Below are 24,364 nucleotides of genomic sequence, written 5' to 3' on the forward strand. Positions count from 1 at the left end.
AACGCTAATCGTGAGAGCTGAAACCAGTTTCACATATTGGGGATGTCATATCCTATACTATTATATTGTAGAACAGTTTGTTTTCTTGGATGCAGTACTGACCATAGTTATGTCGCTATGTTTGACTTGTTTGGCTACCCTCTCTAAAAATATAAATTATCCCCGTTACTGACTGATAGCAAAGTAGCATTGCTTTCTGGAGGGCATTTTGGTAGTATGCATTTGCCTTAAACGTGATCATGTTTTTATCCCTCAAGTGGACCTAGAAAATCCACTTCTGAGAACTTATCAGGAGGAGTCAGCAATGGGTATTGATACTTATTTGCAAGGATGCTAGTTGTAGTGTTACAAAAACAACAAAAAAAATTAGTAACAACCTAACTTCTAACTAGTGTGCTTAGATAAATATGATCATACAGTGAAATATTATGTCAACTCTTAACAAATATATTTTAGAAGTATATTTGGCAATAGGTTACATCATAACTTATAAGACCTTACAGAATATATTTTTTAAGAAACAGGTATTTGTATTGATGAAATATAAAAAAAGACAAAGGATATATATCAAAATCCTGAGTCTGGGTGATAAGATGGTACCTTATTTTTATTTTTATGTTTTTAATAAACTTCTTTGTATACTGTCAGGAGCAAGTTTGGGCTTTATAATCAGATGATGTAATTTTTAAAATTAAAAAAGATAGCTTTTCCATTAAGAATCTCTGCTAAATTTGAATAAAACTTGGAACAGTTTATCACCAACTTTCTCTCTTCAGATTTTAATTATATGTGTATTCATCTCTTTAGCTGCTCTTGTCAAACCTTCAGAATCCCAGGATTACTCACTGGAAAGGGAGAATGGAGAATAGAAAGCATGTAATTTTTTAATGTACTGCTCAAAATTAGTAGGTGCGGCAGTGAGTGAGGAGGAGAAATACTGAGTAAACGCAGTCCTATTTGTGCTTTTGAAAACTGTTTTTTTTTCTTATTGAGAGTCATTACTATCGAGAGAACTTTTTTTTTTTAAAGATTTTTATTTATTTGAGAGACAGAGATCACAAGTAGGCAGAGAGGCAGGCAGAGAGAGAGGGGGAAGCAGGCTCCCCGCTGAACAGAGAGCCCGATGTGGGGCTCGATCCCAGAACCTCGGGATCATGACCAGAGCGAAAGGCAGAGGCCTTAACCCACTGAGCCACCCAGGCGCCCCGAGAGAACTTTTTAAAAATTGTTTTTATTGGATGGGAATTATATCTAGTGAGCAGTTATCTGATTACTACTGTCAAGGAGTCAGTACTTTATAATCTACTTAAGTAAACTTGCATTTCCGGTAGCTCTAAAAATAATTTTCTAAATTTACTTTCTAAATTCAGGTGATAAATTTATAATTTAGTGATTATATTTTATTTAATGAGAATCATTTTTGGTTCAGCTTCTCTTATGTTATTATCAGAAGCTAATTTTATTAGTTGTGGAATTTCTGATCTGTTTTGGAAAAGATTAAGACTAACATAGAAACATGATTCTTTGCTTATAGAATTGATGACCAATAAACATTTAAATTAATAGTTTACATAGAAGCAGTTTTTAACATAACAGGTTTCAGTATGATATAATTTGTGACATTTAAAAATACAAATTTGTGTAATAGGAAAGAATGAAGGGCATATCAAAATGTATCAAAGTATAAAATTAACTAATTCTATAATGAACTGTATCTTTTTGAGATTAGCATTTACCTCTTCCGAAATGCTGACCCGGCTGGAAATCAAGTATCTTGACCAATACTGATGGGTTTTTGTCTTAGTATCTCTGTCAGTTTTGGATCTTAAACAAATTAGAGCAACTAGCAAATTAGGACCTTAAGAATTTATTTAATACTGTTCTCCCTTTGTCTGTTAGCATAATCACATCTAACTTGTTCTTAAAAAGGTTAAGATTTTATATGTTTAAAGAGAGTCCCTGTGTCACAAAGCAGGAGTTGGAAACCCAAATGCCTTCAGAAACTGGGGAAGCGTTGTTATTGAGAGAGGAGCCCTCTAGCGGCCAGTGCCAAACCGAACAGTGCACTGGCAGTTTAAAAGTGGTGGCTGCTCACTCCTTCACCCCAGCTGATTGTAACAGAGCAGGAATGTATGCCCAGTGTTGTCAGGTCTGACTTCTTTGGAGGGAGCAGGCGTGGCATGGGTGGAAGCTGGAAAATCTGATTATTCAGTTTATAGTCTTATTGCCGTATGAGACTCTATATTCACATACATTCTTAATATTGACATTAAGGATTTTTAAAAATAGTATTAGGCAAAGAAAAAAAAGAAAACTGCAGCCTTCTGATTTGCAGTTGATTGACCCTGAAGGCCCATAACAGATTTTTAAGTTTTGAGTTGCATAAAGTTATAGTTGCTGAAGAAGTGCTTATTGAATGAATATCCGCCATGTGCAGATAGTATTCTCAGCGCCCAGGAGGACAGGGGTGGAGAAGATAAAAGCCCTGTTCTTGTGTAAACACAACAACAACAGAGTTTCAGATGTGTGTGAATGTTATGAAAAAATGAAACAATTTTGTGATAAAAATAATACAGTTTCATCGTTGTGATAGTGAACCGAGTGAGCTGCTTTAAGAAGAGTGATCAGGAAAGGCCTCTCTAACCAGGTGACACTTGAGCTGAAACCAAGTGTTCAAGAGGCAGCAAGTTAGAGGAAGAATATTCTAAGAAGAAAGAATAACAAGTATGAGAGCACGCTGATAGGTGAATGCGTCGTTTATACACGCCTGATAAACCTCTTATACCTAAAAGACGTTTGTAACCCAACTTTTTCTTATCAAGTATGAAACTGATACCTTAGAAAAGTAGTTTTCAGACTGGCATCTTTATACTTTTCATTATTGAAGTCCTCATGGAGCTGTTTTTGCTCACATGGACTATATAGATTAGAGTATTAGAAATTTAAATGGCTAAATTTTAAAAATACATGTTCATTTTTAAAACAACAATTCTCTAAATATGTTAATGTAAAAATACTCCTATGAAAATCATTGTTTTCCAAAACAAAAAAGCATTTTTATGAGATGAATAGCGTTGTTGTTGTCGTCGTTGTCGTTGTTTTTACATTTTCCAACTCTCATGTCTGGCTGGATTCTTACATGTTTCTGTATTCAACATTTCTGTTGTTGTATGTTACAATAAAATATATGAAACAAATCCAGCCTCACACAGATACGCAGTTGGAAAAGAGAAGAGTATTTTTTTTTTGAGAAGAGTATTTTTAAAGGCTTTATGAGTAGTTATGGATATTTTTCTTTGATGTTATACAAAAACTAGACAAGTGGTAGTTTCTTGAAGGTTAATTGCAGTGTGGACTCTAAAATTATATCCATGAACTTGTACTATAGTACATTGAAATCTTTTGGAATCTTTTATCCATGTATGGTTTTATAATCTCTGCATTGGCCTTTTTGGAAACATTGGTTCACTGCATTATGCAGGTCTTCCAAACGTCAACCCATTTCATTGTATCATACCCATTTCATTGTATCATATCAAAGGATGATACCAAAGGATCCCATTTGTTACTTGCCACCAGTCTTATCAGGAAATTCTTTAGATATTAAGTTGTCAAGCTCATGATGATAGATATGTTTTCTGAAATTCTTCTAATTTTTGCTTAGAAACTCAGATCGGCAAAAAGTTTTCCCAGTTATTTTCCATGAACTGACAAGCCAACTTTACTCATCTTTTGAGAAAATGTCTGCCAGATAGCCAAGTCTGAATAACCATGAGGTTTCATGGGAAAAAAAGGGCTAGTTCATCTTATAACTCAAATAATTACATGGCACTTTTCCTGGAGACAGCCACTGTGTACCTGATGTGTGGCTTCTGTTTTATCAGAGAATATTAAAAAGACACTTGCTCACAGGTTGAAATTCAATAAAATTAGTAATTTTTACTGTTTTATCAAGGAAATTTGTAAGTGCATCTGGCTTCCTTCCTTCCTTCCTTCCTTTCCTTTTAGTGTGAGTGCACAGTGGTAAAGAATGCAGTGGCTGCTCGGACAGTCAGACTGTGCCTTGGTTCTTGCTAAGGTGCCAGGAATTTTACTCATTGTTTTGGTACCAGTGGTGAAGACAGCAGCATTGATGTTCCAGGAAAACCATGAGATTTTAAAAAACGTTACTCGCTCTGAAAATTTCAGCACAGCTACGGATTGTTGCTGAGAATTCACATAAATGACGATGCCCTCTTGTTAGGTGATGCTCATACAAGCAAAAGAGCACATCTGGCCATGTTTGTAGATTTTCCATTTGTGAGGCAGAGATAAAATTCTGTAGGTGAGCTATTAAGTGAGTCTTCATGTTTGCAGCTAAATCTTGTATGTGATAAGTTACTCTAATGCTGAAAAGTGACAACGCCTTGATCTCTGGTACTGACTTTCCACCCGGGTATTAAGCGTGGTCAGCTGCAGACCTTCCTTCGCTGTTACGTGCGCTTCTCCAGCCAGTGCATTACGATAACTTACCCTCTTACGATTGCTGGTTTAAAAATCGGTATTTTGCTTTCGAAGAGCACATTTGAAATACTCAGGCTTTTTTTTAAAATTCCAAATAATTAGTCTCAAAATGAAGCCTTAAGTTAACTGGTACCATGTAATACTTTCTGAAACGTCTCATTTTATAAGGCACAATAAGCCAAATTATTAACATCTGAAAAATCGAAGGATCGCTTTAGTCATATTTTTTTATTTAAAGTTCTGCTTTTCTTTAGAACAGATTCTTTACTTCCATGAATTAGGAAACTCTCTGATATGTCAGTTTTATCTTTTTCAGCATCTTTAGACCTAGACAGTACAGCTGTGTGTTCAGAAGATGAGTCTTCTAAACTCTTTGTCAAGCCAGTTATTCATTTTTAAGTATAAAAAAAAACCTTAGCAAATAAACTTTATTTGGAATAAAATATTGTTAAATTCTAAAAAGGCAATTTTAGATTAAATCTTAGAAAAATCTTTCAGAATTCTATTGCAAAACATGGCAATGTGTACTTCCTGATATGTTTCTCTATAAGCATAAGGAAAACTTAAGGATTTCAAAATAATGTATTGGATGATAATGAGGTTATAGAAATAATAATAGTTATGTCAAATACAGTAAAAGCACCGGAGAAGAGTTGAGAACTGAGTTAAGCTCAGAAAATATATTTGTATACTAAACCTGAACCTACTACCTTAGAAAATTCTAGGAAACACAAGAATGCACAATGACACATTCCATTAGCTGTCAAGAGATGATGTCATTATTCATCATATAGCCTCTGGAAAACTCCAGTATTCGCTTATGAGAGAATGGAATTGAAAATGGCAAATAATATCTTAATGGCAGAAAATATTTTATGTAGACATCCATTGAACTAGTGAGGGGAAGTACTTCATATCTTATATATCATTTATCATGGCTAAATGAGCCAAGCTTGATCATCTTGTCTTATTATATTTCCTTAAATATAATGTGTCTTATCCCAAATATTCATGTTATTAATAACTTTTGCAGCACTCAGTGTCATTTTTATTGGGTCAGAATCAAAAGCAGCACCTTGGAAAACACTTTACACATACATAAATATAAAAAAAAACAATTGCCAACATTAAATAGTTTGGCTTTTGGTAAGATTCTGCCCATATTTCCTACTTCATACTTAGTCTATTTTTCTAAAATATAGAATATTCAAGATATATTTTATTGCTTAAATAATTAGCTTATGATGTTAAAAGCTTTTCTTAATTAAAAGCACATCCTAAAATGTCATAGACTGAGGTAATGACCTTGAATCTTTCAGACAGTGGCACTCAGTGATGCAAACTGCGACAGCACCCATAAATCAGAGCATCTTGTCTTGAATACTGCTTGGAAACAGTGTTGGCATGAGCCCATTTGCTGGTGGGAGTTTTGGTTTCAGTTGCATTTCTTACCCTACCCCCAGTACCTGACGTTTGGAATATGAGTTACGACTTGAAGTATTATGTTTCTCCTGTGTTGATTGTGTTCTATTTATGTCCTTAGAAAACTTAGGCAAGTATAATTTTTTTGGTTTTAAAGTTTTTGCTCTTCTCTCTTTCCAAAGGGATTTTGCTGTAGGAATCTGTAACAAAATCAGTGAGATGATTCAAGGTATGTATGTTTCATTCAGTATTATGAAGTGACTTATTGGGATTTATGTTAATAGTAATAGCTCTTAACATTAAGTAGTTATGTGCTTGTCACCGTTCATTCACTAATTCATTCCAATAATATTAAGCATCTTCTATTTGACAGACAGAGATCACAAGTAGGCAGAGAGGCAGGCAGAGAGAGAGGAGAAAGCAGGCTCTCCACGGAGCAGAGAGCCTGATGCGGGGCTCGATCCCAGGACCCTGGGATCATGACCTGAGCTGAAGGCAGAGGCTTTAACCCACTGAGCCACCCAGGCACCCCTAAAAGGATAGAGTCCCCAGAGTAGAGTCCACACCCCAAGGTGGAAGGGGGCACTTTATGTTTTGTATATGTTGATGAAGGAAGGCCTCTAATGAAGTGATATCTGTGTGAGAAATACAGATATTTAGGGGAAGAGCAATCTGATCTGGGAGAGCAGAGGGCTGTTAGAAGCTCTGGCGCTGTCTCCGTGCTCTGTTAATGTTCCTCCAGTGTCTTCCAGTTGCAAGTAAACTCAGATCCAAATTCCTTACCGTAGCCTTCAAGGCCCTACTTTTCGAATCTCATCTTCCATGCTATGCTTCACGTGTATTGGCCCCACTTACTCCTGTCCTGGTCCTTAAAGGGAGCCCCGGGGCTCCAGCACTGCGCAGCTCAGAGAACACCACCTTCTTTGTATTTTCTATGAGGCATTCCTGTGAATAGTGCAACTTGGCAGACTTGGCTAGGCAATACTGTTATGTCTGTTTTACAGAAGAGGAAATGGAGCCACATTAAAATTACTTGAAAACCAAGATATAGTGGTTGAGCTTTGTCCTGTTCTCCTTTCCTTTGTCCTTTTTTTCTCCTGCCACAAAAGGGCTCTCCTGCAGAAAGCTGTCATTCAAGGGAACCATCACTCATTCACTGAGCAGTTTTTATTGAACACTGGCTCTATCGGGCAAGATCACAGCAGGAAATAGATGTCATGCTGAAATTAAAATAATCCAAGGAGGGTTGAAGGAAGGAACAATTACAAAGGTGTAAGCAGGACGAACCGTAGGGGATAATATATCCAAAGGTGCAGAGAGGAAATGGTTCCCAGAAACTTGGAGTCGTGTGCAGAGGCCACTTTGAAAAACTGACCTTCAGTGTGATGGGGACCTGATGTGACCCCATAGAGAGGGATCCAGAGAATAACTACTCTGTCCTCTTTCTTCTCCCTCCCATCCCCTGCTGGGGCTCTTCACTGGCTAAACCCAAACTGTGGGCAAATAGCAAGGGAGTGGATGGAAGCCGGAGAGGTGAGCCTCCTAAGGCGCTGGACTATTGTCTATTGGGTGATGGCTATTGATATGTAAGAACATATTGATTTGTACACCTAAGACTCATTATTGTTTAAGTTTTAGCTATAAAAAATTTGAAGCAAAAGAACAGGAACTAGGGGGTTGAAAGAGAAAGGGGGAAAAAGTACAGGAAAGGCAGTGAGGGCAAGTGGGGGAAGGGTAGAGCCCAAGATAAAGAAATGGTGTGGGAGTTTGAGGAATAAAGTATCCTTACACTTAATTTTAAGTTGCTTGTGCTTCTGCAAAGTAAAATCTCTTGAGTGTCTCTGAACCAGTAAAAATGTCTGTGAACACGAAGAATTCCATGGACTGGTGGGTGGAGCACAGATTTGCCGAGGAAGAAGGGAGGGATAGGAGACAGGAGTCTGCCATGGGCAAAGGCCTAAGTAGGGAGAATACTTAGGAGACTTGGCGATAATCCAGTCCAGAGATGGTGGTGGAAGTGGGCCGGCATGATTTCAGTGGAAGCAGAATGGCATAGTCAGATTTGGGTTATATTTTAAAGATAGAACCTAAAAGCTTTGCTAATAAATTTGGATGTGGGGTATGAGAAAAGGGAATCAAGAAAGACTCCAGGGTCAGAGGAGTGATAATGATGAGGATGTCATATACTGAAATGGGAAAATTGCAGTTTTGTGGTGAAGATCAGAAGTTCTCTTTGGCCCTAATTACAGCATGCTTCTAACTGTACATCGCAGGGGAGGTGACCAGGAGTCATGGGATTTCTGTTATCTGAAGTTCAGGGGCAGGGTGGAGGCGTACGAGGTTGTCTTTAGCGTCTTTAGCATACAGCTGAGAATGGAAGCCGTGGGATTATATCACTTCACTCAGGAAAGAAGAAAATTTATTACCATCCCCAAGGAACACCAGAAATTATAGTGTGGGTAGAAGAGATGAGTACAAAGAGATTGAAACGGAACAGCCAGAGGAAGGACAAAAACCAGGAAGAGTATGCCTTTGGGAGGGAGTTTTAGAGACAGAATGGTCCCCAGTGTCAAATGCATTTGGTACTTTAAGGGACAAAATACTAGTAACATAAGCACCATATGTATGACTGAAGAGAGAAAACCAGGGAGTCAGTACTCTGACCTCATTTTTCTACCTGCCATTTCTGGTGGCTCTCTGCTTTGGCCAGACTTAAATAGAGGCCAAATAGCAAGGGAGTTTGTTGATGTAAGCCACCCCCGGATATTGAAACTTTCTTACGTATTTACACTAACAGTTACTTCACAGTGGTGAAGCAGTGGTCTGCAGAGTATAAATTAGCTTTTGGCATATATGCAGTAAATGATGACTGACAGTTTTTTGTTCCCTGTGATCACAAAGCCATGTTGTAGAAGAAGAGAGGTTTTTGTTTGTGTAGCTCCAGTGTTGACAGTAAAAGATGCATTGGAGTTAATCCCCATGGAGTCCCAGCTGTGTAGGCAATGAAAAAAGGCATTGCTACCCAAAGTTCAGAGAACCTCGGAACCCCTCCACGTACAGTGTGTTCACATCCAGATCTTGACTTAGTGTTGAAGGAAATAAGTAAAATTGTAAATATAATTGTAGCCATTGAGTATGTGCATATATAGGTGTATGTGTACTTGTATATACATCTCTTTTTAGCATGCCATGAGAAGGAATAGACAGCAAATATGACTTTGTTCTAGCGTGCCTTTTAAAGGAATTCTCTCCTGTCAGCATGTCGCCTTACAGTCACCGAAAAACTAATGTTAAGATAAATGCTTTGGGGGAAAAAAAAACAACTATTAAACTTAATTGGGTTAGGTCTAGTATAATTATCTTTAATGTCATAAACATAACTTTAGCATACTTTTTGTTTTTAAATAGTCCATGTTGCTAATTGAATCACTTTTTTTTTTAAGATTTTATTTATTTATTTATTTGAGAGAGAGAGAGATCATGAGCAGAGGGTAAGGGGAGAGGGAGAAGCAGACTCCCCGCCAAGCAGGGAGCCCTGATACCGGCCTCCATCCCCAGACCCTGGGATCATGACCTGAGCCAAAGGCAGACACTTAACCGCCAGAGCTGCCCAGGCATCCCTAATTGAATTCCTTTTAAATGTGAAATGTTACCAAGGGTGACAGTCAGGAGTCTGTCCCTAACGATTCCTCTGTGTCCAGGTTTGGCCACACCAGTAGACTTGAAACTGAAGTTAATCCCCATCCTCCAGCACATGCACCACGATGCAATCCTGGCATCGAGCGCCCGGCAGCTGTTGCAGCAGCTGGTCACATCCTACCCCTCCACCAAGATGGTGATTGTCTCTCTGCACACCTTTACTCTGCTTGCGGCTTCGTCTTTGGTTGATACACCTAAGCAGGTAATTTCAGTTTTCTTTAAACTGCTTTTTCTTCAGTAAACTATTGCATATTAAGTATAAACTGAAAAAAAAAAGTAACCCATAAGTTTTGATCATATTAAGGTGCCTTCTCTGATGAAGATTGCTTTCATTTTCTTTTGCCTGCTTTTTCTGTTCTGTATTCACAGTTCTAATTCTTGGGAGCCTTTTAGGAACAAAAGGTGGAGGTGGGGGTACATGGCAGAGTGTGGGGTTGGCAGGAGAGAAAAGAAAGAATCGAGTATTCAAAGCCAGGTCCTGGGCTAGAACCTTACAGGTTAAGGAATAGTATATTTTTATGCATGAAGAGAAAGTGGCCCAAACATGGACACATGGCTAAGAAGTGACAGGGCTGTGATTGAAAGGGAGGGGAGTCCTGTCTCAAATCTAAAAGTTTTACTAAATTATACTACACATCCCTGATGGTAATTTCAGTGACAGTACTGTTCATGAATGACTTGTGTTTTTCGTAGATTCAGCTTCTGTTGCAGTATCTGAAGAATGACCCTAGGAAAGCAGTAAAGAGACTTGCTATTCAAGATCTGAAATTACTTGCCAATAAAACGCCACACACTTGGAGTAGGGAAAACATTCAGGTATGTAGAACTTTGAACATTAATATTTTATAGAGAAAAATAATACAACAAGTAAAAAATCATTTTACTTTACACTTTTTGTATCATCTTTGTCATCTTTTAAATGTTTGAATATGAAAAATAATTAAGGGCATTGTTGATATTTGTGGCAGATGTTGTTTTTTAAAGTGGCAAAGTAAATACGTAAAACTTTTATCCTTTCATGTTTTAGTTTCTTTTAGTGAGTTAGACTTGCCTCTCAATTTCTTAAGAATTTTCCCATAGCAGCACTAAGGTGGATTATAGAAGCCCAGTGAAATCATTTATTTAATTCCTGTCTCCTTTACTCACTTTAGGGAGAACAGTTGGTGCTGACGGTGATTTATTAGAGAGAGAAGGTGCTGGAAGCGTAACTCAGCAAAGTATATTTTTCCTTTTCATGGAGAGGAAGGACAGTCTTAAATTTTCTTTTGTAAATACAAGAGCAGGTCTCAATCTCTAGACATTTAATGTGGCATCTTTTATAGCATTTTTTCCAGGTTCAGTTAATGTTTAAATTTGTTTTTTCTCAGAACAGGTTTTTGTTTGTTTATCCATTACTGCTAACAGATGCAACATTTTCTAAAAAATGCTTCTTAAAGTGAAATGGAAGATTGTTAGAAGTTGACCTTTATTTTCATGGATTTTATTACCTCTTGGTGTCATCATAGCTACCATGCAAAAAACCCTCTGAATTTCAGATTATGAAACTAAGCTGCTGTGTTAATTTGTTTTTTGCAGTTTTCTAAACATATTTCAGTATATTGTGATTGATAGTCACAAATATCCCAAGAGATAAGCAGTTGTTAGTATTTGCATTTAGTAGATGAACAAATTAGGGTTCAGAGAGATTTAATATGCTTAAAAGAGCTTCCTAAGAAGACTTAATTAAGATTTTAATTAAGAGGGCTCTGTCCTCTAATGCTTTTTCTACTAAATAGTACAGTCTTTCCGAGAAGAGAATGTACTCAGCCACCAGAGGGAACCGAATCCGGTGAAGGCACTGGATCATCCCTTCTCATTTTTCTCCTTATTGTATGATAGCTCACACATACATAAAATTATGTAAAATAAATATATAATAGTTTGAATAATTGTAAATAAAAGCAAGGTAGCCACCATCCCACTAGAAACAGAATATTGCAGGCTCACGGAAGCCTGCCACCTTCCTTGGCAGGGTCCTCCCTCATCAGAATTGTAAAGCCAGCCTAAAGGAAACCACCATTTTGACTTCTGTGATGATCATTTTTTCACTCTTTATTGTTTTACCACCTATATATGCTTCCCTAAAAAATAGTGTTTGCTTTTTCTTTTTATTTCTTGTGTTTAACATTACACTGATGAGACTCATATATGTGGTTGCATGTTTTTTCCCTTTAATTGCTGTGTAGTATTCCATTATTATATGGAATGGACCACAGTTTACCTGCTCTTGGTGGGTTATTTCCAACATGTGGCTCTTGCAAACAATGCTGCTACGAGCATTCTTCAGTTTATCTCCTGGCACTTAATGTGCAGGAGTTTCTGAGTGAAATTGCTGAATTAGAGGATATGTATATTTTCAGCTTTACCGGATAAGTTCAAGCTGTGTTCCAAAATGATGGAACCAATTTACATTCCAAATAAAGAGAATACCCATTGATCTACGTCGTTAGATTTTTACCAGTTTAGAAGTTGTAGTTTTAACTTCTATTTCCTTAATTACTAAAGAAGTTTAATATCCTTTTAATGTGTTTATTGATGATTTGGATTTCCTTTTTTGTGACATGGCTATTCAGGTCTTCTTTTTCTGTTGGTTTGTAGTCATTCTTTGTATATTCTGGATACTTGCACTTCAGTGGTCATTGGCAGGCTATATAAATTTCAGAAGCAGCTGATCAAGTTTCACTTAAAAAAAAAAGTCAGAAAAAAAGTTGATAATTTCAATGGGATTCCATTGAATGGAAAGATAGTTTGTAACAAGTTGGTATCTTTACAATGTTAAGTCTTCTAATGCATGAACATGCTATATCATTTCTTTAGATCTCTGTTTTACAGCTTTTGCCTTCCTCTCTTTTGTCTGATGTTAATGTAGCTACTTTAGTTTTCTCCTGGATGTGTCTCTGTGATAGATTTTCATCGTTATAGGGGCGCCTGGGTGGCTCAGTTGGCCTAATGCCTGCCTTTGGCTCAGGTCATGGTCTTGGGGTCCTGGGATCAAGCCCCACATCAGGTTTCCTACTCATCGGGGAGTCTGCTACTTCTGCTTTCCCCCCAACTCATGTTCTTTCTTTCTCTCAAAAACATAGATAAAATCTTAAAAAAAAAAAAAAGATTATCATTGTTTTACTTCCCATCTTTCTTTAATGCATCTTTATGTTTCTGTTATGTCCTATATCAGTTCTGCTGCACAGACCTTATAACACACTACTCATTCGTAACACTCTAACCTCTTGTGTATTATTTTTTTTTTAATTTTATTTATTTATTTGACACAGGGAGAGATCTCAAGTAAGCAGAGAGGCAGGCAGAGAGAGAGGGGAAGCAGGCTCCCTTCTGAGCAGAGAGCCTGATATGGGGCTCGAACCCAGGACCCTGAGATCATGACCTGAGCCAAAGGCAGAGGCTTAACCCACTGAGCCACCAAGGTGCCTCCCCTCTTATGTATTCTTGTCGTGTGCCTTAATTCTACCTTATCAAACGGTTTTGTTTTATAAATTCATTGATCGTTTGGACCTTCCACTGTCTTCGCTCTTCTTGCACCCCAGGCTTTCTCTCTGGGGCACTTTTCCTTCTGTCTCTGGAAAGTCCTTTAGTGAGGGTCTGTAGTGGTAAGCTCTATATACTTGTCTTAAAATGTCTTTATTTTGCCCTCAACCTTGAAAGACACTTTCTCTGGGAGTAGAATGCCCAGGACATCGAGGCTACCATTCTACTGTCTACGGATTTCCATTATTACTGCTGAGACTAGCAGTACTCTTTTGAAGGAATTTTTTTTTCGTGCTTTAAAATTTTTCTCTTTGACGTTCTGCCCTATGAACCATCCGATTATAGATTTCTATTTAAACTGTCTAGACTATTGATTTTTCATGAATCTTAAGATTGGTGCTTTTCAGTGGTTCTGGGAAATTGTCAGCCATAATTTTTTTCAGATATTGCCTTTCCTCCTGAATCTCCACTTAGTTACATATTGGCCCTTCTGTCAATCCCCCATGTTCCTTATATTCTTTTTTCTATCTTTTCATCTCTTCGGGCTGCGTTGTGAATAACTTCTCCTGTTTTAGTTCAATAATTATTTCTCCTGCTCATCTAAAGTCTTGGCAGATATATCTCCGCTCTCGATTTCTATTGGCCCTCTTTCGTAGTACCCTTTTTCCTTACATACTTGGCTGTTTTTTTACCTTGAGCTACTCCCTTTCCTTGGAAAAGTGTGTGTGGGAATTCTCTGACGAAGAATTTCTCTATAGAAGGTTTGGACTAGCTTCTGGTAGGTGGAGAGGCTGGATAGTGATACATACTGTGGAGAAAAAGTCAAGGAAGAGAATGAGTGAGTGTGGAAGGTGGAGGCTGCCGTGTTGCGCAAGGTGGTCAGGGGAGCTCTCGCTAAGAAGTTGGCACTTGAGCGAGGACCTGAAGGAGGGACCAGCAACTCCATGAGCCTCTGAAAGAAGACCATTACCAGCAGAGAGAAGAGCAAGAAAGGTCCTGTGGTTGAGAGCATTCATGAGTGTGAGGTCACTGTGACTATGAGGGGTGCAGAGTCAGAGATTGCTGGAGGTTGGATGGAGCAGCTTGCAGATCATTTAGGGCCTGTGAGTCCTTTGGCACAGGCCATTATTATTTCTTAATTGAAATATAGTTGACATACAACACTGTGTATAGCATGTTGACATGATACACTTACATATTGTAATATGATTGCCATTATAGTGATAATTAGCACCCTATTACATTGTATAATTATCATTTCTTAATTTTAATGGTTGGAATAATTAAGTTCTAGGGTCTTGGCAAGTGTGATGATTATCATACAGTATTGTTGTCCATATTCACTCTACTATACATTAGATATCCAGGACTTACTACTCGTAAGTTTGTACCCTTAAACAACATCTGTCTTATCCACCCCCCATCCCAAGTTAGACAGAGAAAGACAATTACTGTATGATATTACTTACTCGTGGAATCTGAAAAGGCCAAAATTATGAAAACAAAGAGTAAAATAGTGGTTACCAGGGGTTGGGAGCCTGGGGGGCAGAGGACATTAGCAACTTGTTCTGAAAGAGTCTCTCTGACTTAGATGTACTGTGACTAGATTGTAGGGACATAAGGTCAGAAACAGAGAAAAAGATTTTGGAGGTGACTATATAAATCCAATTAGAAAATACTATTGTTATCTGAGCACGGGGAAGCAGTGAAGATAGCAGGGAGAAGTGGTAATATTCTGAATATATTTTAAAGGCAAAGCTGACAGATTTACTGCCAAATTATTCACAGAGTATAAGAGAAAGAAAGGATGATTCAAGGTTTTTGGCTTTAACAAATTTACTTGGAATGGTAAGATTCTGTGAGGCTTATTTCTTGAAGATCAGGAGTTCATTTCTGACCAAATAAAGTTTACTGTGTCAGATATCTAAGTGGAGGTGTCAAGGAGTTGGAGTTTAATGAACAAATCTAGATGAAGTTGTAAACATGAGAGTCATCAGTTTATAGGTGGTATTTAAAATCATGAGACTGGATGAGTCACCTAGGGAGAGAGAATAAATGAGAAAATTCAGGGAATGATGAAATGAGAACTAGCAAAACAGCTTGATAAGAAGCAGCCAGTGAGGTAGGAGACAAGTCAAGATAGTTTTACAGGAAGATGGCTGCAGTCCATTGTGTGAGATACTGCCCCGTATTTGTATTCTCTAGGAGGTAAGGACTGTAATTCACCTTTGCATTTAGCAAAATGAAGTCATTGATGACCTGCATGAGAACAGTTTTATTGGAGTATTGTGAGTACAAGACTGATCGGAAAAACAGGAGAGATATCAGAGACAGTAAATACACAGAGTGTTTTTAAAGGAGTTCTGCTTTACAACGTCCGTCAGTCAGAGAAAGACAGATATCATATGATTTCACTCATGTGGAATTTGAGAAACAAAACAAACGGTCATATGGGGGAAAAAAGGGAGAGGCAAACCAAGAAACACTCTTAACTGTAAAGCACAGACTGATGGGGGCGGCTGGGTGGCTTAGCTGTTTAAGCATCTGCCTTTGGCTCAGGTCATGATCTCAGGGTCCTGGGATGGAGCCCCGAGTCAGGCTCCCTGCTCATGCAGGGATTCTGCTTCTTCCTCTTCCTCTGCCTCTTCCCCCCCACCCCCGCCATACCCCGCACTTGTGCTCACTTGCTCCTCTCTCTCTCTCTCTCACACACAGCTAAATAAATAAAATCTTTGAAAAAAATAAAACTGATGGTTACTAGGGAGAAGCTGGGGGTGGGTGGGGATGGGTGGGGGTGGGTTGCATAGGTGATGGGGATGAAGGAGGGCACTTGCTGTGCTGAGCACCGGGTGATATATGGAAGTGTTGAATCACTAAATCTGACACCTGAAACTAGTATTAACACTATATGTTAACTAACTGGAATTTAAGTAAGAACTAATAAATAAAAAATAACAGAATTCTGCTTTAAAGAGCAAAGAATTGAGATTGGACTGCTAAAGTGTATGTTGTCTGTTTGCTTTTTGTTTTTATTATGGGAAGAATTTAAAGAAACATAGAAATGCCATTAGACTAGGGGAATAGAGGACTGCCAGAGAGTTAAGGGATTTGAGTGAAGCCATGTATATACATACAGTGTCTGGCCCATACATAAAAATGCTTTTTTAAGAGTAGCTCTAATTAAAGGTAACATTATTCTACAGTTTTCCTTGTTGTATACTTTGGCAGACTGTAGGGTTGGGGTAGTGCTGTCTTAGTAAAATGAATTGGGGGCTTTCTCTTTCTGTGTTCTGGAATGGTGAATAGCTTTGACATAGAAATTTTCTGTCTCCTGAAGATATTGCTTAAAATGTATTATAAGTCCATCTGAACCTGGAACTTTCTCCAGGGATAGTATTTTGAGAATATTTCCAATTACTTACATGGATGTTGCCCTATAAAAGTTTTCTACCTCTTCTTGAACCAGTTTTGATAATATTTTCCATTTAATTCACTTCTCAGGTTCATTAGTATCAATATAGAGAATCTTTATACTTTTTTGGTATTTTTGTGTTTGAAATTTTATTTTTATTTTTTTCTTACTGTTTATGTTTATATCCCCATTTTCTTAATTAGACTTTGCAGAAGCATGGCTTTCTTATCTTTTTTAAGTGCTTGAACGTTTATTTTTATTCTTATTTAATAATGAAAGCACTTAAGGCAATTAATTTTCCCCTCAGTGCAGATTGCCCACTTTTTTCCATAAATTGTCTTCTAGTGCTCTCATTGCCCTTAACTTGAAATACATTTTTAAAAAATATTTTATTTATTTACCTGAGAGAGACAGAGATAGTGAGAGAGCACAAGGGCGACAGGGGAGAGAAGCAGACTCCCCGCTTAGCAAAGAGCCCGATGTGGGGCTGAATTCCAGGACCCTGGGATCATGACCTGAGTCGAAGGCAGATGATTAACCAACTGAACCACCCAAATGCCCCCGAAATGCATTTCTTAAAAATCAGATTTATTGTGGTATAGTTTACTTTCAGAAACCTTTCTAGGTATACTGGTCAGTGAGTTCTGAAAAATGTCTGTAGTTATGGAACCACCACCACAAATGAGATATAGGACATTTTCATCCCTTTTGGGGTGAGGAAAATGTCCTGTATTCCTTCAGGCTCCTCTGCAGTCAGTCCTTTCCCCAACCCCTAACAGCCACCAATCTGATTTCTGTCCCTGTAATAGTGCCTTTCTAGAATGTAAATGAAATCATACAGTGTATAGCCTTTTAAGTCTGACTTCTTTGACTTTGCACAATTCTTTGATATTCATCCATGTTGTTGGATTAAGCGGTAATTCATTCCATTTTATTGCTAAGTGGTATCCCACTGTATGGACATGCCACAGTTTGTTTATTCATTCACAAGTTGACGGACACTTGGATTTGATACTATAAATCAACCTACTATGGTAGAGTTCTTTTGGAGACATTTCTTGGTCAATATCTAGGAGTTGAACTACTGTGTTGTATGGTAAATGTACTATTAACTTGGTAAGAAACTGCCAAACTGTTTTCCATAATGACTGTAACATTTTACATACTCACTAGCAGTATATAAGAGTTCTAGTTCTCTGCCCTTGCTATCACTTTCTATTCTGTGACTGTAATTTTAGCCGTTTCAATAAGTGTATTGTGATGTATTGTGATATCTCATCATGGTTTTAATTTGCATTTCCTTAATGATTAATATATTGAGTATCTTACAGGCTTGTCATTGGTATCTCATTGGTGAAGTGCTTATTCTAATCTCTTATGCATTTGTTGTTGTTGTTGTTGTCTTCTTGTTATTGTGTTCTTTATATATTCTGGATACAAATATTTTATTGGCTGTGAATTTTGTAAGAATTTCTTACTAGTATGTGCCTTTACTACAGTATCTTCTGGAGAGTGAATTTCTTTTATTTTGATGAGATTTAGTTTTGGGTTGTATTTTTTTTCCCCCTCTTTTAGGTTGTGTTTTATCTAGGAACTCTTTGCTGAACCAAAAGTCACAAGACTTTGCCATGTGTTTTCTTCCAAAAGTTTTGTAGTTGTGGTTTTATATTTAACTCTGTGTGATCCTTTTTGAGTTGCCTATTTTATATAGTACAAGATAGGGATTGAGTTGTATTTAGATAGCCAGTTGTACCAGCAACATTTGTTGAAAAGACTGTCCTTTCTTCATTGAATTACCTTAACATCTTTGTTGAAAATCATTTGACTGTATCTATGTAAGTCTATTTCTGAGTTATGTTGTTTCTTTGATCTGTATGTCTATTCTTTTTTTTTAAAGATTTTATTTATTTATTTGACAGAGAGAGAGATCACAAGTAGGCAGAGCAGCAGAGAGAGGGGTGCGGGTAGCAGGCTCCCTGCTGATCAGAGAGCCCAATGTGGGGCTCCATCCCAGGACCTTGGGACCATGACCTGAGCCGAAGGCAGAGGCTTAACCCACTGAGCCACTCAGGTGCCCCTGTATGTCTATTCTTAGGTGAATAGCACACGGCCTTTTTTTTTTTTTTTTTGTAATCCCTACACCCAGTGTGGGGCTCTAACTTATGGCCATGGGATCAAGAGTTGCACATTCCTCCAACTGAGCCAGCCAGTTGCCCCAGTAGCACACCATCTTGATAACAACTGTAGCTTTATAGTAAGTCTTAGAATCAGATGGTGTGAGTTCTCTACCTTTGTATTTATCAAAATTATTTTCGATGTTCTAGGTCTTTTGCATTTTCATACAAACTTTAGAATCAGTTTGTCAGCCTCTGCAAAAAAGCTTGCTAGGATTTTGATTGGTATTTATATCTATAGATCAATTCAGAAAGAACTGACATCCTAACAGTATTGAGTTTTCTGATCCATGAGCATGGTATATCTCTCCATTTATTTAGGTCTTCCTCAGTTTCTCATCAGCAGTTTCTAGTGTTCCACATACAACTCTTGTACACATTCCATTAGATTTATTCCTAAGTATTTCATGGTTTTTAGCAGTATTATGATTGTTTTTTTTAATTTCCAGGAGAGCAATTTTGACCCTGAAGTTAACTTTTTTCTTCTTTACTCATATTGAGATGTAATTGACACACATCTGTGTATAAGTTTAAGGAATACAGCATAATGGTTTGATTTACATTTGTTGTGAAATAACTGCTGCAATAAGCCTAAATTAGCATCTGTCATCTCATATAGATACAATAAAAAGAAACAAATTTTCTTATGATGAGAACTCTTAAGATTTCTTCTCTTAACTTTCCCATATATCACACAGCAGTGTTAACTATAGTCACCATGTTGTACATTACATCCCTAGTTACTTATCTTGTAACTGGAAATTTCTATTTTTGAAGTGATTAGTTTTTTGTATTCATGGAATTTTTGTTGTTGCCAACCGTTTGTTATTAATTTTTAATTTTAAAGTTTCTTTGTGGCCGATATAGGAACACTTCTTAAAAATACAGTTGGCCTTTGAACAACATGTGTTTGAAATCCACAGGTCCACTTATACATGGATTTTTTTTTAATAAATACCGTACAATACTGCAAATATATTTTCCCTATGATTTTCTTAGTAACGCTTTCCTTTCTCTAGGTTAATTTATTGCAAGTATGTTATATATTTAACCTCCAAAATATGTGTTAACTAACTGTTTATGTTTAATGGGTAAGGCTTCCAGTTAGCAATAGGCTATTAGTAATTAAGTTTCGGGGGAGTCCAAAGTTCAACTGTACAGGGAGTTGGCATCCCAACCCCTGTGTAATTCAAGGGTTAGCTATAGTTCAAAGGTCAGCTGTAGTTTGAAGGATTTGAAAAGAAGGTATATTTTCTATGTAATTATATCACATATATTATATGTAATATAACATGTAGGTAAATATATACTATATAATGTGTTACATATTGTATGTATTACATTAATATTGTATATTACTAATATTATTTCAATATAAAGTTATGTTGAATCTACTTTATTGATGATAGTACTCACGTATGCTGTCTTAAATTAGTTTTTTTCTATTTTTGATCTGTGAGGTTTTGATGTTTATTAGCGTCTCACACCAGTTTGTATTTAGCCATTTTAATTTAGAAATCTTAATGCTCTCTTGTTGCACAAATAGAACTGTTATTAATATGAAGGAATCCTCTCTTCCTGTTTTAGGGGTTTTGCTTTAGATTCTTTATATATCATTAACATTGTTACATGTTTATTTTTGTTTGCAGGTATTTATTAGGTCTACCAATTTTGTTATCCTTAACCTTTCTCTGTCATTTAGGTTTCATCCTTATAAATAGCATCCAGTTAGAGTTACCTCCTTAGACTTAATCTGAGTCTTTTTAAATAGTTAACATAACTTATTTGCATTTACTGATACACCTGATGGTTTTTACTTCTTCCTCCATCTAACTTTATGCTGTTTTTATCCATTCTTTTTGTATCCTTTCTTCCATTACTTCCCTTTGTTACCTTGATTGTTTTCTTCATTCTTTTATTCTCTAGTAAATTAAAATAATTTTTACATGCTAATTAAACTTTTGTTTTTACTTTACCTTTCTCTATAATCAATGTATATTAATCTAGGAGCTTGAGTATCTCTATTAAGCCTGAAAAGTGTGGTCCTTGAAATGTCACAAATGTTAGTAGATCTGAATCTCCTCTTTTCTTCTGCCGTTCACTTTCTCCCCCTATATCTTATTAAAATAATCTACAATTTAATGATCAATTGTCTTTTTTTAATGCTATGCAGTGGTTTCTTTTTTGTAATAAATTTTTTCATAATATATGCACTGAACTTCGTAACCACATTAACGACGACTTAAATGTTAAATGTTTTGTTGATTTCACAGCTTACTAGTATTTCTTCATTAAACCACATTTTCTCTTGAGTTTTTTATTCTGATTTATCTTTCCTATAACTTTTTTTCCTTTGGTTAATTCTAGTTGGAAAAAAATAGATTTTTTAATATTTGTCTCTCTCACAAAGTATTTTTTTGTGTACCTGTAACCTGAGCGTATTGATTTTATTTAAATAGATGTGGTCAAATAATCACTACTTCAGAACCTAGATATATTTTTGAAAACATTGAAATGGAGCAGAGGAAAACAGTGATAATGATAAAACCTTAACAAGATAATAGTTTGTTGATTTCAAATTTGAATTCAACTCCCAGTTACCAAGAGTAATTATTTTTCTTCTAAAGTTCGTTCTTCCTCCCTTTCTTCCTCTCAGTCAATCTTACCCACCACTGATTGATTTTTGAGTTTGGTGTTTCAGGAGTAATTGTGTCTTTTTCATTGCTACTTTTACTGGTATATTGGTAGGCATTATAATTTCCATGTGGAATCATACCTTCTAGATTTAAAGAAAATACTTTGATTCTGAATGTTGAAAACCCAAAATGAAGGCCTAATATAGTACATTATTATTAAGGTAGTCAAAAACAGAATAATTTCAAAGGAACAAAAATATTTTCTCATATATTTGTAGTTTTGTTTGGATTTTTTTATGCCTTACTAACATAAATATCCATTTCAGTTGGTGTTAATTTGTATCAATAGTTTACACTATTCTGATGTTATAGTCTTATCTGAAGAAGTTGATTCATACAACCTGTCTGTTACAAAGTGAAAGATTATCTGTTCTGGATATTTTCAAAGACATAATTTTATTTTTGGTTTTATATCTCCGGAGAGTTCTGTTTTGTACCTTACCTAAGACTAGGAGGAATGACAAGTTAAGCCTAAGAATTAGTTCTTTTAATCATCTTTTTCTTTGTGGGTTAGTACAATGGAAACAGAAAATTTAGAGGGGTTATATCTTTGATAGAGTACTTTTAAACATAACATTTTTCTGTACCTTAAAGATTATAAGCTTTTTGCTATGCTTTTCTAGAACGCATCCCTGGTGGCCAATCCATTCTAGGGTAGAAGAGAAGCCCCTATTTAGGAACTGACCCAGAAAACAGTAATTCAGGACAGAGCTTCAGTTGAACGGTGAGGTAAGCCAGCCTAGAGAGAGAAATTCAGACCAAATAGTCAGTGAAGAAGAACATGGTAGTGAGTGAGAAAGGGGGCTGTATTTGAAGAGTTAGATTTTTCCTTTTTATGAATATAAAAAATGGACCTGGTAAGACAGTTTTGTAATAGATCATGTCCTTGGAACAGAAATGAGCCAGATTTCCTCGTTGAAACAGGATTGACATGCCATCTCTGGGGAACTTTGTGATGTGCTCTGTTAAGCTAACTGATACGAATTAACGAACCTTGAAATCAGTATGTATTTACGGAGAACATTTTAGGTACCCATAACATGGCAAATAATTGTATCAAAAATTTTCCTAACACTTTCTCTCAGTTTTTTAAATGGTAAAATTCTTTTTGCTTTTTAAAAATTATTAATACTGTTATCATAAATGCCTCACATATGCCTTCTCGATTATCCCAAAAGGTTAAATATCTCTTAATACACAGAACACTCTGTGACATAATTTTGAATACTTACAAATACAAGACATAGTCCTTAACTTCTGGGGCTATTTGGCTGAGGATTTTATTCCTAAATATAAGCTCATTAACAGCATAAGGCAGGATAATTTCAGCAGTAAGACATAGGTAAATGGAAATGGCTTATTTATTATAAATTTATTATATTATATATTTATTTATATTATATATATTATTATACTTATTTCATATTTATTATATATATTTAAAAACAAAATATTATTTATTATATTTTGTTATAAATAAATAAGACTACGGTATTACTTAAACACAATCACCCTTTTAAAAACTGCTTTCTTTTGTACTTAAAAAACAGCCTCCGTGTCTGCATTTCTTTCTTTGTCCTTCAGTCTTTCTTTAAGACGCTGGCCTTTAGATCTGTTCCGTTACTTTTGCGTAGGTATTTCCCATGACACCAGTGTTCTTAGAGCTAAATCCAGAGGCTTGTCTGCCATTGTCATCTTTCCTTTTAGTGTGTTTGTACTGTCAGCCTTACCCATTCTCTGGTTTCTTTGCCCTGAACGGTCCTCGCTCCTTTCTTCCGCTGCCAGAACTGCATCCTGTCTGAACTCTCCACGGCCCCTTCTCTTCAGAATTGGGTCTTTGAGTTGAGTCTAGGTGCTTCCTCCCATCTACTCTCCGCTGTTCTGGCGGCGCCCCTCCCATCAGCGTGGGCGTCCTCCGGCAGTCTGGTCCTTCTCCCTGAGCTTCTGAACTGCTCTTCAGTGCAGTAGCTTGTGGGGCTTGCAAAGCTCTTTGACTCTCAGGAGCTTTTCCACTTACATTTTGTTAAAATTATTTTTTGTGCCAACATGTTCATGTGTCAGAATTCAAAAGCTGCAAGATATCATCAAGTATGTCCCACTTCCTTTTCTGCCATCCACTCACTCCTTTGCCCAGTGGCAAACCAATGCCTATTTTCTTCTATGTTTTTCCAGAGATGTTTTATATGAGAACAACAGTTCTCCAGGGCGTCTGGGTAGCCTAGCCGGTTAAGCGTCCGGCTTGTGATTTCCGCTCAGGTCATGATCTCCTGCGTCACGCACTTAAACCGCATCAGTCCCCGCACTCAGTGGGGAGTCTGCTTAAGGCTCTCTTCCCTCTGCCCCTCTCCCCACTCACACACATTCTCTCTCAAATAAATAAACCTTAAAAAAAAAAGAAAGAAAACACTTCTGTATAAATCTTTACCCCCATTTTACAGACAAAGAAGTTGAGACTCAGAGATTTCAGTCATTGGCTCAGATCACAGAGATGGTCGGTGGCAGAGCTAGAATTCTGATGCGAGTCTTCCAGTTAAAAATCTGTTACATGTCACATTCCAAATGCCTGGTAGATATTTCTTCTCGGATTTCATATTTTTTCCTATTTCTGTCTTCCTCAGAAATTAGCTTATCCCCATAATTCTCAGTCTTCATAAATGGAATCAACATTCTCTGGTCATCAGGTTTGAAATTTTGTAATAGTCACTGAGTCCTTGTTGATTCCCTCATATGTCGTTAGTTTCAAAACGCCTCTCATGTTCACCCTCTACTCTCCATGCTGACCCTTAATCTGTAGCTCAGGCCGTTGTCCATCAGCGCCTGCCTGGATTACTGCCCTGGGCTGTAGGTTGGCTCCTTGGCCCTCACCTGTTTATCTTCCCTCACGCTTTCAATAATGTTAATCCTCTCTAGTGGCTTCCTGTTTCCTTTCCCATTAA

The 24,364-nt window shown here is 36.9% G+C and overlaps 1 protein-coding gene across 1 annotated transcript in view; it reads left to right on the plus strand.

Annotated features, from left to right (window-relative positions):
- The window catches only part of INTS7 (integrator complex subunit 7), a 90,566-nt gene that overhangs the window by 21,424 nt on the left and 44,778 nt on the right, over positions 1-24,364 (plus strand). Inside the window, exons 5-7 of the mRNA XM_080824120.1 lie at positions 6,108-6,154; positions 9,627-9,826; positions 10,318-10,440. Coding sequence (XP_080680246.1) covers positions 6,108-6,154; positions 9,627-9,826; positions 10,318-10,440 — 370 coding nt within the window. The remainder of the gene's footprint in view (positions 1-6,107; positions 6,155-9,626; positions 9,827-10,317; positions 10,441-24,364) is intronic.

Source organism: Martes martes (genome assembly GCF_963455335.1).
Source record: "Martes martes genome assembly, chromosome: 15".
Classification (NCBI taxonomy): Eukaryota; Metazoa; Chordata; class Mammalia; order Carnivora; family Mustelidae; genus Martes; species Martes martes.